Source organism: Hippopotamus amphibius, chromosome 13 (genome assembly GCF_030028045.1).
Source record: "Hippopotamus amphibius kiboko isolate mHipAmp2 chromosome 13, mHipAmp2.hap2, whole genome shotgun sequence".
Lineage (NCBI taxonomy): Eukaryota > Metazoa > Chordata > Mammalia > Artiodactyla > Hippopotamidae > Hippopotamus > Hippopotamus amphibius.
In genome coordinates this window covers 77,402,213-77,416,094 of record NC_080198.1, presented here as the reverse complement: position 1 = coordinate 77,416,094, position 13,882 = coordinate 77,402,213, and the positions used below count along the sequence as shown (strand labels likewise).

The 13,882-nt window shown below is 35.1% G+C and overlaps 1 protein-coding gene across 1 annotated transcript in view; it reads left to right on the top strand.

Annotated features, from left to right (window-relative positions):
- LOC130834858 (bifunctional heparan sulfate N-deacetylase/N-sulfotransferase 3) overlaps positions 1 to 13,882 on the top strand; it is a 149,987-nt gene that overhangs the window by 50,562 nt on the left and 85,543 nt on the right. Inside the window, exons 2-3 of the mRNA XM_057705855.1 lie at positions 2,760 to 2,847; positions 9,949 to 10,103. Coding sequence (XP_057561838.1) covers positions 2,760 to 2,847; positions 9,949 to 10,103 — 243 coding nt within the window. The remainder of the gene's footprint in view (positions 1 to 2,759; positions 2,848 to 9,948; positions 10,104 to 13,882) is intronic.

The window sequence follows — 13,882 nt, the reverse complement described above, 5'->3', positions numbered from 1 at the left end:
AGACAGCCTTTTTAATAAATGGTGTTTGGAAAACTGGACCACTTTCTCATACCATATACAGAAATAAACTCAATATGGGTTTAAAGACTTAAATGTAAGACCTGAAACCATAAAACTTCTAGAAAAAAGCATAGGCAGTACACTCTTTGACATCAGTCTTAGCAACATTTTTTGGTTGTATCTCCTCAGGCAAGGGAAACAAAAGCAAAAAGAAACAAGTGGGACTACATCAAACCAAAAGCTTTTTGAAGAAAACCATCAACAAAATGAAAAGGCAGCCTACTGAATGGGAGGAGATATTTGTAAATGACATATCCAATAAAGGGTTAATATCCAAAATATATAAAGATTTCATGAAGCTCAATACAAAAAAACAAAACAAGACAAAAAAAAAAAAAAAACCAATCCATTTAAAAATGGGCAGAGGATCTGAATAGACATTTTTCCAAAGAAGACATACAGATGGCCAACAGACACATGAAAAGATGTCCAACATCAGTAATCATCAGAGAAATGCAAAACAAAACCACAATGAGATATCGCTTCACACCTGTCAGAATAGCTATCATCAAAAGGACAAGAAATAACAAGTGCTGGAAAAAGGATGTGGAGAAAGGGAATCCTTATATACTATTGGTGGGATTGTATTGTGGTGCAACCACTATGGAAAACAGTGCGAAGCTTCCTCAAAAAATTAAAAATAGAACTACCATATCATCCAGCAATTTTACTTCTGAGTATTTACCCAAAGAAAAAACACTAATTCAAAAACATATGTGAACCCCTTTGTTCACTGCAGTAGTATTTATGATTGCCAAGATATGGACGCAGCCTAAGGTCCATTCATGGATGAATGGGTAAAGAAGATGAGATACGTATGTAAAATAGAATATTAGCCATAAAAAGAGTGAAATCTTGCCATGGGACAACATGGATGGATCTAGAGGGTATTATGCTAAGTGAAATAAATAGGGAAAGATAAAGACCATATGATCTCACATGTAGAATCTAAAAAACAAACAAAACAAAAAAAACAGACTCGTAGATATGGAGAACAAATGTGTGGTTGCCAAAGGGCAGGGAATGGGGGAAATGAGTGAAATCGGTGAAGGAGATAAAGCGGTACAAACTTCTGATTATAAAATAAATAAGTCATGGGGATGTAATTTACAGCATAACAAGTATGGTCAGTAATACTGTCACAACTTTGTATGGGGACAGATGGTTCCTAGACTTCAGGTGTTGATCATTTCATAATGTATTTAAATGTCAAATCACCACTTTATACTCCTGACGCTAACGTAATATTGTACATCAACTATATTTCAATTAAAAATAAGTAGATGAGAGATATATAATATATATAGATATGATCAGTAATATATAGTTATATACATATAATTATATTAATTCAGTAATATATAATTATATTAATATATAATATATTGCTGATAATTATATCAACACCTAGTATTTTATGCCATTTTTTAAAAAATTTATCAAGCAATCCTGCATATATTATCTTTTATATTCCTTATCACAATTCTGTGAGTTAGTTAATTGTCTCCACTTTAACAAATGAAGGGAAAAGTTCAGAGAGATAATGTGTATTATCTATCACGAATAATAACCATATTAGTTGTAGTAAAGCAGCAGCAATAAGCGAAGGGTGGCAGCTAATAATTGTTGAACACATACCATCATGAGAGGGTCTCAATAAAATGCATATCTCTTTAAACCCCCAGAAAGACTGAGACCATGAACATGATGGGGCAGGGCTTCCATGTATCAGCTACACTGTTAAGAAAGGATTTTGTTGTGGATCCAGCTGTACTATGGAAGGGTAGGGAAAGACTTGGTGTGCTGGAGTAAAAAGAGTACCTAATTTGGAATCTGGTGATCTATATCTTAATCTAGGACCTACCATTAATTTTATCAGTGAAAATGGGCAAGTCGTTTCTCCTTAGTTTCTTCATGTGTAAGTGTTGACTAAGATCCTTAACAAACCTACCATTTAATGTTACTTTTTACCTCACTGAGGTGGGCATTCAACTACCATAGTCTGGGATAGAGGGAGAGAAGGAATATAAGAATGTGAATTTAAATAAAAATGAGAAAGAAAAGAAGGAGAAAGAGAAGAAAAGTCCATCAAATATTCATAGTATGATCAGTACTTTATAGGATATAACAATTAAAACTCTGGTTCAAATTAGCTTTACCTGTCATTTGTAGGGGGTTTTGATTGTTTACCTGTTTTTCAATGAGAGGGCAAATTAAAGATTTACTTTATCGTGATATCCATTTTTGAAGAATAATCACTATTTGGGGGGCATCTAAGACTTAAAGATTGAAAAGTCTTGGATTTTGAAGACCAAAGATGTATCTGAAAAACAATCTGTTTCTTTCCATATATGTTCTTACATAGTTTCACTTAAACAGAATGTCCTTCTTTACACATGGAGGGGTAAAAGATGTATTTTATGTACTAGATACTAGTTCCTTTGATATGTGAAGAATAAACTTTTCATTTAACTTCCTTTTTCTAGCTGACATTTTCTGCTGATTTATTGCTGCTAAAGGATAAATATAAGTATATGTTTATATAATCTCTTGTTAGTTGTAAGGTGGTAAAGAAACTACTTTCCATCATTTAATTCTCTCGTGTCTAGAGGAGTAGTTTTGCCTTTTGAAAGCTAAAGGAAGATATCTTCTCAAGGCCATGCTCTACCTGATACATTTGTTAAAATTATGTATTTCAGGCCCTGCTTGATACTCAGAATCTTTTGCGTGCACAAATCACAAATTTTACATTCAACCTGGGATTTTCTGGGAAATTTTACCATACAGGTAAGAAAAAGCAGATTAACTGTTGTCATTAAAGCAGCCTCTCTGACCACTCACTTGAAAATTGTGACCCCTCCTTTTCACACCTTCCTGTATTCCCCGTGTCTCTCCCCTGCTTTATTGTCTTCATGTTATTCAGTTTCATTTAACCTATTATTGTTTCGCCTTTACAAAATGTTAATAGTTTGAAAGTTTATTCACCATATTATTATTTAATGGCCTTTTTTTATTGAGCTGTAATTTACACATATAAAACCGCATACATAATAAGTATAGTGCTCAATGAACTTTCACGAAGTGTACAGAGCTCCATAACCAGCATACAGATTAAGAAAGAGCTACTACCAGAATCTCACACACCCTCTCCCTGCTGCTGCCTTAGTCACTAGCTGCCCTAAAAGAAAACCACTATCCTGACTTCTAATATCATAAATTAGTTTGCCTGGCTTTGGGATGTGTATAAAAGGAATCATATAGTATGGACTCTCCTGTATACAGCTTATTTTGTTCAACATTATTTTAGTTTTGCAGACATCATTGTGTCTAGTTGTAATTCTTTCCTCTTCATTGTTTTATAGTATTCCATTGTTTGAATTTACCAAAATTTCTTTATTCCATTCCTTTCCAGTGCGGATGGCTGGGTTGTTTTCGGTCTCTGACTTTTTTTTTTTTTTTTTGGCATAGTTGTGTTAAGAACATTTTTGTACCTGTCCTTCAGAGGACATAAGTATTCTTTTCTGTTGGTTATCGACCAGGAGTAGAATTGCTGGTTATATGGTACACTTATGATCCGCTTTAGTTGAAAATGCCAAACAGTTTTTTAAGGTGGTTGTACCAATTTATATTTCCAACAGTATGTGAGTTTTCCTGTTTCTCTACATTCTCACCAGTATTTAATATTGTCTTTTTCATTTTAGCCTTTTTGGTGGGCATGTAGAGATATCATATTATGGTTTAAATGCACATTTCCTGACAAGTAGTGAAATTAAGCTTCTTTCATATATTTATTGACCATTTGGATATCTTATATTTTGAAATACCTCAGTGGTTTTTTTTAATTGGGTTGTCTGCTTTTACTTATTCATTTGTGGAAATTCTTTACGTATTCTAAATGAGCCCTTTGTCAGTTATCTGTGTTGCAAATGCTTTCTCCTAATGTGTGGTTTATCTTTTTTACATTCCTACTGGTATTTTTTGATGAACAAACATTTTAATGTAGTCCAATTTATCTTTTTTTTTCCTTTTTTGTATCTTTCTAAAGATATTTTTGCATTCCACAAGATCATGAAAATATGTTCCTACATTCTTAAAATGTATGCATCTGAGATCCATCTGGAATTAACTGTTATGTATGTGTGAGATAGGGGTCAAGATACCTTCTTTTTTCCATAAAGATGTCTAATTGGTACCAAGTATTGAAAAGACCATCCTTTTCTCACTGCACCATAGTATCATCACTGTTGTAAATTAGATGACCATATATGTGTGGACTCTGTTTCTAGACTCTCCTGTCCATTGGTTCCATTTGTGTCATCATGCTGTCTAATTTACTGGAACTTTATAATTAATGTTAATATCTGCTATTGTAAGTCCTCCGAGTTTGTTCATCTTCAAGATTGCCTTGGTAATTCTTGGCCCTTTGCATTTTTTATGTAAATTTTAAAATCAGCTTACCAATATCCACAAAGAACCTCACTAGAATTTTTATTTAAATTACATCAAATCTATTAATTAATTTGGGGAGAGCTGCTATCCTAAATATTGAGTCTTCCTATCCTTGAACACATTTAGGTCCTCTTTAACTACACTTGACAAAACCGTATTGTTTTTATATTAATTCCTTGGTGGGGTTTTTTGATGCAATAGTAAAAGGTGTCTTTTTTTTAAAGTTTTATTTTCCATTTCTCTGTTGTTAGTATGTAAAAATATAATTGAGTTTATGTACTAACCTTGTATTTAGCAACCTTGCTACACTCACTTATTAATTTTATAGTTTATAGGTTCTTTTTGGATTTTCTACCTATTCAATCATATAATTTTTGAATAGTAAAAATTTTATTTCTTCCTTTCTTAGCTTTATGAATTTTTTTTCTTTTCCTTGCCTATTGCACTAGCTTGGATCTCCCGTAAACATTAAATAAAGATGGTGATAGTAACACTCATATCTTGTTCCTGACCTCAGGGGAAATCCTTCAGTATTTTTCTTACTGTTTTTGAGGGGAATTCTTTCAATAGACAATTTTATAGAAAGTTTTTGTTAGCTTATGGAGGCTCCCTTCTTTTCCTAGATTGCTAAATGTTTTATCATGAATGGATGTTGAATGTACTTTATTTTTAAATTATCTGTTGTCTTTCTTCCCTCACTAAAATGAACACTCCACAAAGGCTTTACTGCTGTAACACCAGCAAGTAGAACAATGCCTATTGGGGAAAAAATGAATTAATGAATAAATGATTGGATGAAAATAAAATTACTTTTAACTATTAGTATTTATATGGAACAAGGTTAGAGAATTAAATTTGACCATGTTGTGTTGTGAAAGAAAATCACTCTAAATATTAAGAATAATTAAAAACTTTTTCCCAAAACCTAATAGAAATATAAGAAAGCACTCCTGGCAACTCAGTTTTTTACCAATGCTGAATGCTAAAGAATGACTCTAGCCAGTTGCTCTCCTGCATTCTTGCTTCTGAAAGATTTATCCTCTTTCCTTACTTGCATATGTCCCATAGCTCATAGTAAGTATGTCCTCTCTCTAAGCCAGGGAAAGTAGAACATAGGAGGAAGCTAAGGAAAAGGCTTCAGAGAGTTTTGTTGTCTGTATAAGATCTGAAAGCTTCCACAAAAACTTAGCTAGAGTTGTCTAAAACCAGTAAAATCAGTTTTCAATGGGAACAGATATAAAATTTAATGCTGAATCCTTCAAAAATTAGATATTGTAAACTTTAATTGAATTGTACACCGTCTTCCTTTCTAAATGAGTAACTTTTTTCTATTGAAAATTCTATTGTATTCAGTCTTGAAGGGAAGGAGAAAAACAGCACTGTCATACTAGTAACACTTTTTATTTTGGGAGAGGATTTCATCTTGTTTGATTTACTTTAGTTTTTGAAAGATTTGTGCATTTTGTGAGAAATAAAGAAATGAAAGAATAAAAATTATACTTCCCTTTTAGTGAGCAGCACTGTATTCTAAGTACCTAGCTAAGCACTTTTCATGTACCTTTTCATTGAATCCCAGGAATTAAAGAATGTGTTACCTTGCTTTTTAGATAATAACATAGAAACTTAGAGGGACCCAAGGTCATATAGCTAATTAACTGTCAAAAAATACTCTTAACTTTAGGTCAGTTAGAGTGCAAGTCTTATGTATTGGGGGAAAAAATGGATTTTTATCATTTAATTGGTAACCCTTAATTAAGGAAGCTGAATGGCAAAAGGTTCCTACCCCTTACCTATAGGTTCTTTAGGTTTGTATGTTTTCACAAATCACTGAGAACCAATAGTATTTGTAAATTCTAATTATATCATAGAATTCATTAACAATGTGAAGAGCAATGTTATATGAACTAGTAAATGCTAATCTTATTTCTAAACTTCACTGTTTGTTGGTGAATGATGGTTAAGGGTCCTGATTTGGAGTTGTGTAGTCTGGGTTAGAATTCAGGTTCTGAATTCAGGTTCTATCCCAACATTCCCAGTGATCTGTGACAAATTAATTTGCCCCTCCAAATATCAATTTCTTATCTGTAAAATGGAGTTAGCAGAGGCCCCTAGTGCATAGGGTTGCAGTGAGAATTAAATGAGACAATACTTGAAAAACACTTAAGACAGTCTCAATGAATGATGATTTTTAATATAATATCAGGGTAGGAAATACTACAGATAAAATACTGAAGAGACATAAGTTATTTAAATAGATACATAAACAAAATAATAATTTGCATTAACTATAAGATTTCAGTGTAGTTTTGTAACAACTTGAGAAATGACACTTAAAATTGAGGAATTTGACTTCTAGTTCTTCTCTCTCCAGTTCTGACAAAAGCGGGTAAAGTGGAGGGAAAAAGAAGTGGCAAGAGGCCAGGACAATCCAACATGAATAACTGTGTTTCAACTGTTTTTTATCATGATGTTTAAAGTGTTAGGCGACAGACACTTGTTCTCAATATAATTAATTCTGATGTAAAACATCACCAAAGTAGGATTCAAGTAAATCAGAGAAGAAAGACTTACAAAGAAAAAAGGAAAGGCATACAATTAGGCCTGCTATGAATTTACATAAGTCTGTCAGAGGGTAGACATTGTTTGTCTGACTCTTACATAATTAAAATGTATGAATATTTTAATAGCAGATTTCACCATGATATTGAGGAGAGGACAACAAATGCCTGAGCAGTCTTTCCAAAGAATTCTGAAACCTGTTGTGCTGTCTCATAAATAAACTTTGGGTAAAGGCCAACTAGACAGATGAGTAAAGGGGAGATAAAAAGAAGGATGCAGGGAAAGATAGGAGTTATAGGAGACAGGGAGTAGAGATTAAAAGTAGTAGGAAGGGTGACTTTTCATAAACTGGGAAATCTCAGCTCACTTTTCCCAGGGGAGGTGGAAATCAGGAATGAACTGACTACTGGGAAACCCCAAGAGACATGTGCCTGTTTTCAGTATGGGAAAGTAAAACTGCAACAAGTAACTGACTGTAATCTTAACTAATATGGTGTCCTGAGGACATACGAAATGTTAAATAAGAGGAGAGTATATAAGCAGAGATGTTTAATTGCAGGGAAACCAAATGACATCATCCTATGTAAAAACAAAACAAAAGAACAACAACAGTAAACCCAGCATGTATTTAAGCATCACCATTCACACGTAGCAAATGTTTCTTTACCAGAGCCGCCTTATTTATCACCTAAAAGGTGGCAGGACCCAAGACTTTTCCCTGATTGGGGTCATCGGATATTCTAAGCCCCTGCCTCCATTTTCCTACTCCTTTGCATTCCTCTCTAGAAGGCTTCCCAGAGCTGTAAGATAATCACTCAGAAGGCCCAAGAATGCTCGATGCGGGTGACTCATTAATCAGGCCAATCAGTTGATATAATGGTTCTTAAATTCTTAAATACAGTGTCCCCTCTGCCACATGACACTCATGTGAATGCCCGCCCCTCAAGCGGTATTATAGTGAAAAAAAACCCTCAAGGAGAAGATGCAAGAACAGGAGCAAGAAATACAGAAGGGAAAGACGTGGGCATTTTAGATTACCCAGTATGTGCCGGGACTATGTAAACACTTCCTCCCAAATAGAATTAAATAGGTATTGCTCTCCGTATTTTTTGCCTACAGGAATACCGACATTAAAGGGGTTATGTGACTTGCCCACCATGACACAACTCAAATGTGTTGGAAACTACAAATAAACTAAAAACTTCTGACTTCAAAGGTTATACTTGTTCAACTATGCTATGGTCGCATGAGTGTATGATGAAAAGGAAAAATAAGGGAAATGAAACAGATTCGATTTAAAGATGCCCTTTACAGAGAGGGAAAAATTCCTTCATATCAGCAGAGTACTGATACATAAGCATATGAAAGTGAACCTGAAGACTCTCCTTGCGGAAAGGTTTTGTTATTCCACTTATTCTACATCATGGATTCTGTTCCTCCTGCATACAATAGAACGACCATGCAGCCTCATACTACATCTTTACCTTTGGTCTCTTTCATTGCACAGTAAATCATAGGATGAGATTCTTTTCCCACCAATAGGCCTTGCCTTCCTTCTCTTGGAAGATTAAATGAAAGAAGAGTGGAAACAAGCACGGGGCTCAGTTGGCTGTGCTGGGGAAGCAGTGCATCCTCCACCCTCTACGGCCCTGTTAGAACCAGTCACATCAGAACCGCTACTGAAAATATGAGAGGAGGGTTTTCCTCCACACAGAGGGGACATCATTTGAAGACACCACTGTTCTAGGACCTTACTGGATTCAGTGTTGTGGCTGAAATTCACGTATGGCTAGATAATTTTGTGATGATTAATATCATTTTATGATATGCCAGGACAGGTATCTTACACTGCTCTCATTTCATGCTTTAGTAAAGAAACTCTGCCTGGGGAAATACAAAAAGAGACTCCTACCCCCTCACGTAAGTTAGAGAACTGTGTAATTTCCCACACTCAGCTAAACTGCAGGTCGTGGAAAATGGAGGAAATAAAACAAGCTCAAATATGAAAAATCAGAGGAACAACAACCAAGCTGACTCTCAAGGAAACAGAGGTTTCTTGATGGAAAGTTTGCTTCCAAGAACTTGAGAGAAAGGGCAAACTTGAAGAACATGAGTACCACCAAGGATCATGGGGGTACTTGGAATGTTTTACAATGACTTCTCCACTTCTCAGCTTCTTTCCATCACTGTCTTTCTTTTTTCTTTCCTTCATTTTCCTCCCATTTTCTTAATAATAATTCCTACATTCCCCTTTTTTCTCCTTTTTATGTCTTAGTTTTCACTAACTATATACTGAGTAACTTCTTCTCAGACTTAAGCAGTAACTCAAATAAATTATGGAATTATTTTGTTGCGACTGTGGTGTCACAACCCATGTAAAAATGATCAACTATTAGAGCTCTGCTACACATTTCCTCACTCATATTCCCTTGACTACATCCTGACTTATCCCCCATTCTCTCCAAACTGCAAATTATATAAATATCCTAAAAGTTAAAAGTTCTAAAGTCCTATGGAATGGTTGTGTATTTCCATCTTGCAGTGGTTTTATATCCATGTCTCATGTTTTAGAACTTTAAAAACAGTTGTGTCATAGTCTCTGGTTGTTCCCCAAGTAACAGATTTTCCTTTGTTACATTTCATGTTCAAAGTCTTACATGTATCTAAGTAGTATAAATGGTACCTTTCAAATACATATATATAGGATTACATAATTAGAGGGATGGATGGATAAATGGATGAATGGATGGATGGATGAATGGATGGATGGATGGATGGATGGATGGATGGACAGAGAGATATATAGACAGATAAACAGGCAATCAGTATAACTAAAATTAATTGAATAATGTTTCTCCTTTCCCCACCCCCCCACCCAAGGAACTGAAGAGGAAGATGAAGGGGATGACCGTCTTTTGGGGTCTGTGGATGAGTTCTGGTGGTTTCCACATATGTGGAGCCATATGCAGCCCCACCTCTTCCACAATGAGTCATCTTTGGTGGAGCAGATGATTCTCAACAAAAAGTTTGCCTTAGTAAGTAACTCACTTTGAACATTACATTGAACTAATGTGTACCAACTACAGAAATGACCAGCTTTTTATACTGACTGTGTCTTAGAGGTTTTTGGCATATTGTCACTTTTTAAACAGGCTTTTCTATGTGTTCATTAGAACAATTTAGTATTGCATCCTTTCAGTGTGTGACTTCTGAGTTTGTATTGGGTGCTCATCACTATGCTTAAGCTTTGAGGTGTCCAATTTAAGAGGAACTTTGCAAGACACTCACAGGACTCAGTTACATGACATTATGGTCAGAGCTCAGAAAATATGGCTCCCGTCAGGAAGGCGCGTCCTGCCACACTGGGAAGCAAAAATATACACATAAAACAAGTCTCCACATAGAAAGCAAACTAATGGTTACCAAAGGGGATGGGGGAGGGATAAAGCAGGAGTTTGGGATTAGCAGATACAAACTACTGTATGTAAAATAGATAAACAACGAGGTTTTACTGTATGACACAGGGAACTATATTCAATATCCTGTAATTAACCATAATGGAAAAGAATATGAAAAAGAATATCTGTATATATATGTATAATTGAATCACTTTGCTGTACACCAGAAACTAACACAACATTGTAAATCAGCTATAGTTCAATTTAAAAAAAAGTCTCCAATAAAATGAGATATTCCTGGACCTAGTACCAAACCGTGTAGACATACATCCCACAGTTCAGAGAGGTAAGTGTCATTGGGAGTGCCCAGGGGAATGCTGTTGTGGAAATAGGGTTTTAGGTACACTCTGAAATAAGAATAATGTTTAAGTGTCAGGGAGAATTTGTAGTTAAATGAGGGAAAACACCAGGTAGGAGACCATATTGTGGGCAAGAGGTAATGAAGACTCAACCCAGAGAGGCAATAGAAATGGGAAGAAAACTATTTCGAAGACATCACATACATATAAGGATGGAACGTTCACTTGACTGAGCGAGATACGCTGTTTTATAATAAAGGGATTCTGATTCCGGACAGGGAAATTTACAGTGAAAGTTCTAATAAGTACAGTACATGGAAAAATGTGCTTGTGGTGAGCAGAGATGGTATACAGTGATTAAGCCAATAAGGCAAGTGTTTGGAGTGGGGAGGGTGTTTTATCTTTGTTTCTATGAATTATATATATATTCTGTCTATCACAGTTCCTAGCTCATAAAGGTCTCAGTGAGTATTTGTAGTATAAATGATCAAGGCAGCAGAAATTACCACTCAAAAAGCAATTGGAGTGCAATATATCTTTATTTATTATAGCATTTCTCTTATTTGCAAACCCCAAAACTTATATTACAATATTCATAGATTATGTTGTTAATAAATCTAAAACCATCAAATCATGTTTCTAGGTAAATCCTACTAAATGTAGACTAAGCCTAGTGTGCAAAATAATTAAAATACACTACACTGGTTAAGTTGGATATGAGTTGGAAAATTCTAAAATATAACCACTCCCTTGACAGACGGAAAATGTTTTTCTAGACATTTGAAGTCCTGACCCCAAAACTAGAAATGACTGATTTGAAGTATTATCTGCTCAGTTTTGAGATTTCCTACACATATATGCCTTTCCCAATGTTATAGTTCCTAAACCCTGAAGATAAACTATTTCCTTACATACTTGCCCTTAACATATTTATACTCTAAAATGGCATAGAGAGATTGTGGCTGTAACTCTGTAGAAACAAGAGCACATGTTACATCTCCCTTGGCTGGTCACCCAGCCGTGTAACCATTAGTTTTTTTGGCTAATCAGAATTTAAGAAAGTACTGATGCCCAGTGCCCACTTATCATGGAATGTATCTACATAAACTTCGAAAGCGCCAAGATGTTTGAATAGTTGAGCCACACGATACCATACTCAAATTTGTACAAGAAAAGGTTAGAATTTATAAAATGTATTGCTTTTTCCATGAGGGTATAGAAGACCAAATACTTATGGGTAGCATCAGGAGCCCATTCTTACCTTTTAACTCCAGTCTTCCCCCCCAAAAGAGACAGCTTCAAGTACATTTGCCAGCCATTGATATTTTGTCAAGAAAGTAAGACTAGTGCCCTACAAGCTAATATTGTGTATATATTTTGACAGTATTTGCAATCTGTGAGATGGAGAGCCACCATTTTTTCACCAAAAATATAAACAGGAATAATAAACAGCATGTAAAAGTGGGTAAACATTGCCACAGTTTGTAGTAAAGAGTACTCAAAATCCCCTCAACGCGGCAAACATTAATTCTATGATCTTCCGAAGTCTAAATGACTGCTGATATTAGCCATCAGTCAGCAAGAGAGGATGTGGAGAAGAAAATTACTTTGTAGTTTCTTTTTAAACCTGTGGAGAAAGAGGGGAATTTGTAAAAAAAGAAAATACATAAAGTAAAAGAAAGTACCAATAAAAGATAAACTAGGAAGTGAGGAGGAAGATTTTTAGGTTTGTTGTTATTTTTGGTATCCTTGAAAAAAACAGTTTATCAAGGCAGATTTGATGAAAGACATGACAGTCACTGTTCTCCTGAAAATAGAACATTATCTAAAATAATGATATTCAATTATGACTTGGATGAGTGAATCAATGCATGCCAATATTATGGTTATACTTAACAAACATAAATACTTGAAAGTACACGCAGTAAGAACAGACACGCACAGGAGTTATACATTTTTTTGGAATTCTCAACTAAAGAGCATCATGAATTGAAAGAATAATTCAAAATTGAAATTTAATCTTTCTTAACCTCAAGTGCCAAGCAGAGGACATTTCTTTAAAATGTCATTCCAAGCTTCAGGTTGACAACCCAAATTATGGTCCTTGAGGCAGTAGAGAACATTCATAAAAGTTTAATCAAATACAGAACTGGTCTGCTTTTTTGTCAAGAGGACACACATGAAAAGAGATTGAATCCAGGATCAGTCCCTCCTGAGCCATGACAACATGAAAGAGAACAGAAGCATTTGGGAACCGTGATTAGTTCATAACACACATTCAGTAGATAACAGCTGCTGTTTTTATTATCATTAGAATCAGTATCATAAAACTGCCATCTTCAGTTTTTGTCTAGGTTGCTGAGGTGTTTAGAGTGACAGGTAAAAGGGACAAAAATCCTTAAGTTTAAAAGCTTATTTTGTATTGGAAAGACGTTTGGTTCATGTGAATTCTACACATTTTCTAAAACGTGTTAACTCTTACTTTACACTAAGGCATTAGGGTTACAAGGCTGCTTTGATGCTAAATTTAAATATGTAATAAGAAAAGTTCAAGGGTTTTGTTTTATCTTTTTAATATAGTCTGTATTATTTCCTTTAATTCTTACAGCAACGCTGAATTGTAGGTATATTTATTCCCACGCTATAGAGAAGAAAACTGAAAAGTCAGAGAAATACAGTGACGTACTCATGATGATAAAACTCACTAGCAGTAGAATTTAAAACCAGAAATCCTGGGGACTTCCCTAGTGGTCCAGGGGTTAAGACTCCGTGCTTCCACTGCAGGGGGGTACAGGTTCAATCCCTAGTAGGGGAATTAAGATCCCACATGCCACATGGCATGGCCACAACAAAACAATCAAACACAAAAACCAGAAATCCTGGTTTTCTAAAACTCATAAATTGTGAACTCCAACTTTCCTTACTAGCCTCCCAAACCAATTCACAGGTATAAGTCTAGATTTCTTTTTTGCCAGTAATCCAAGGGGGTATGTGGTAATTCTGCTAACAGAAGAGAAATTGAGAGCTAGAGGCGGAACTCGTAGGGCAACTTTCCCC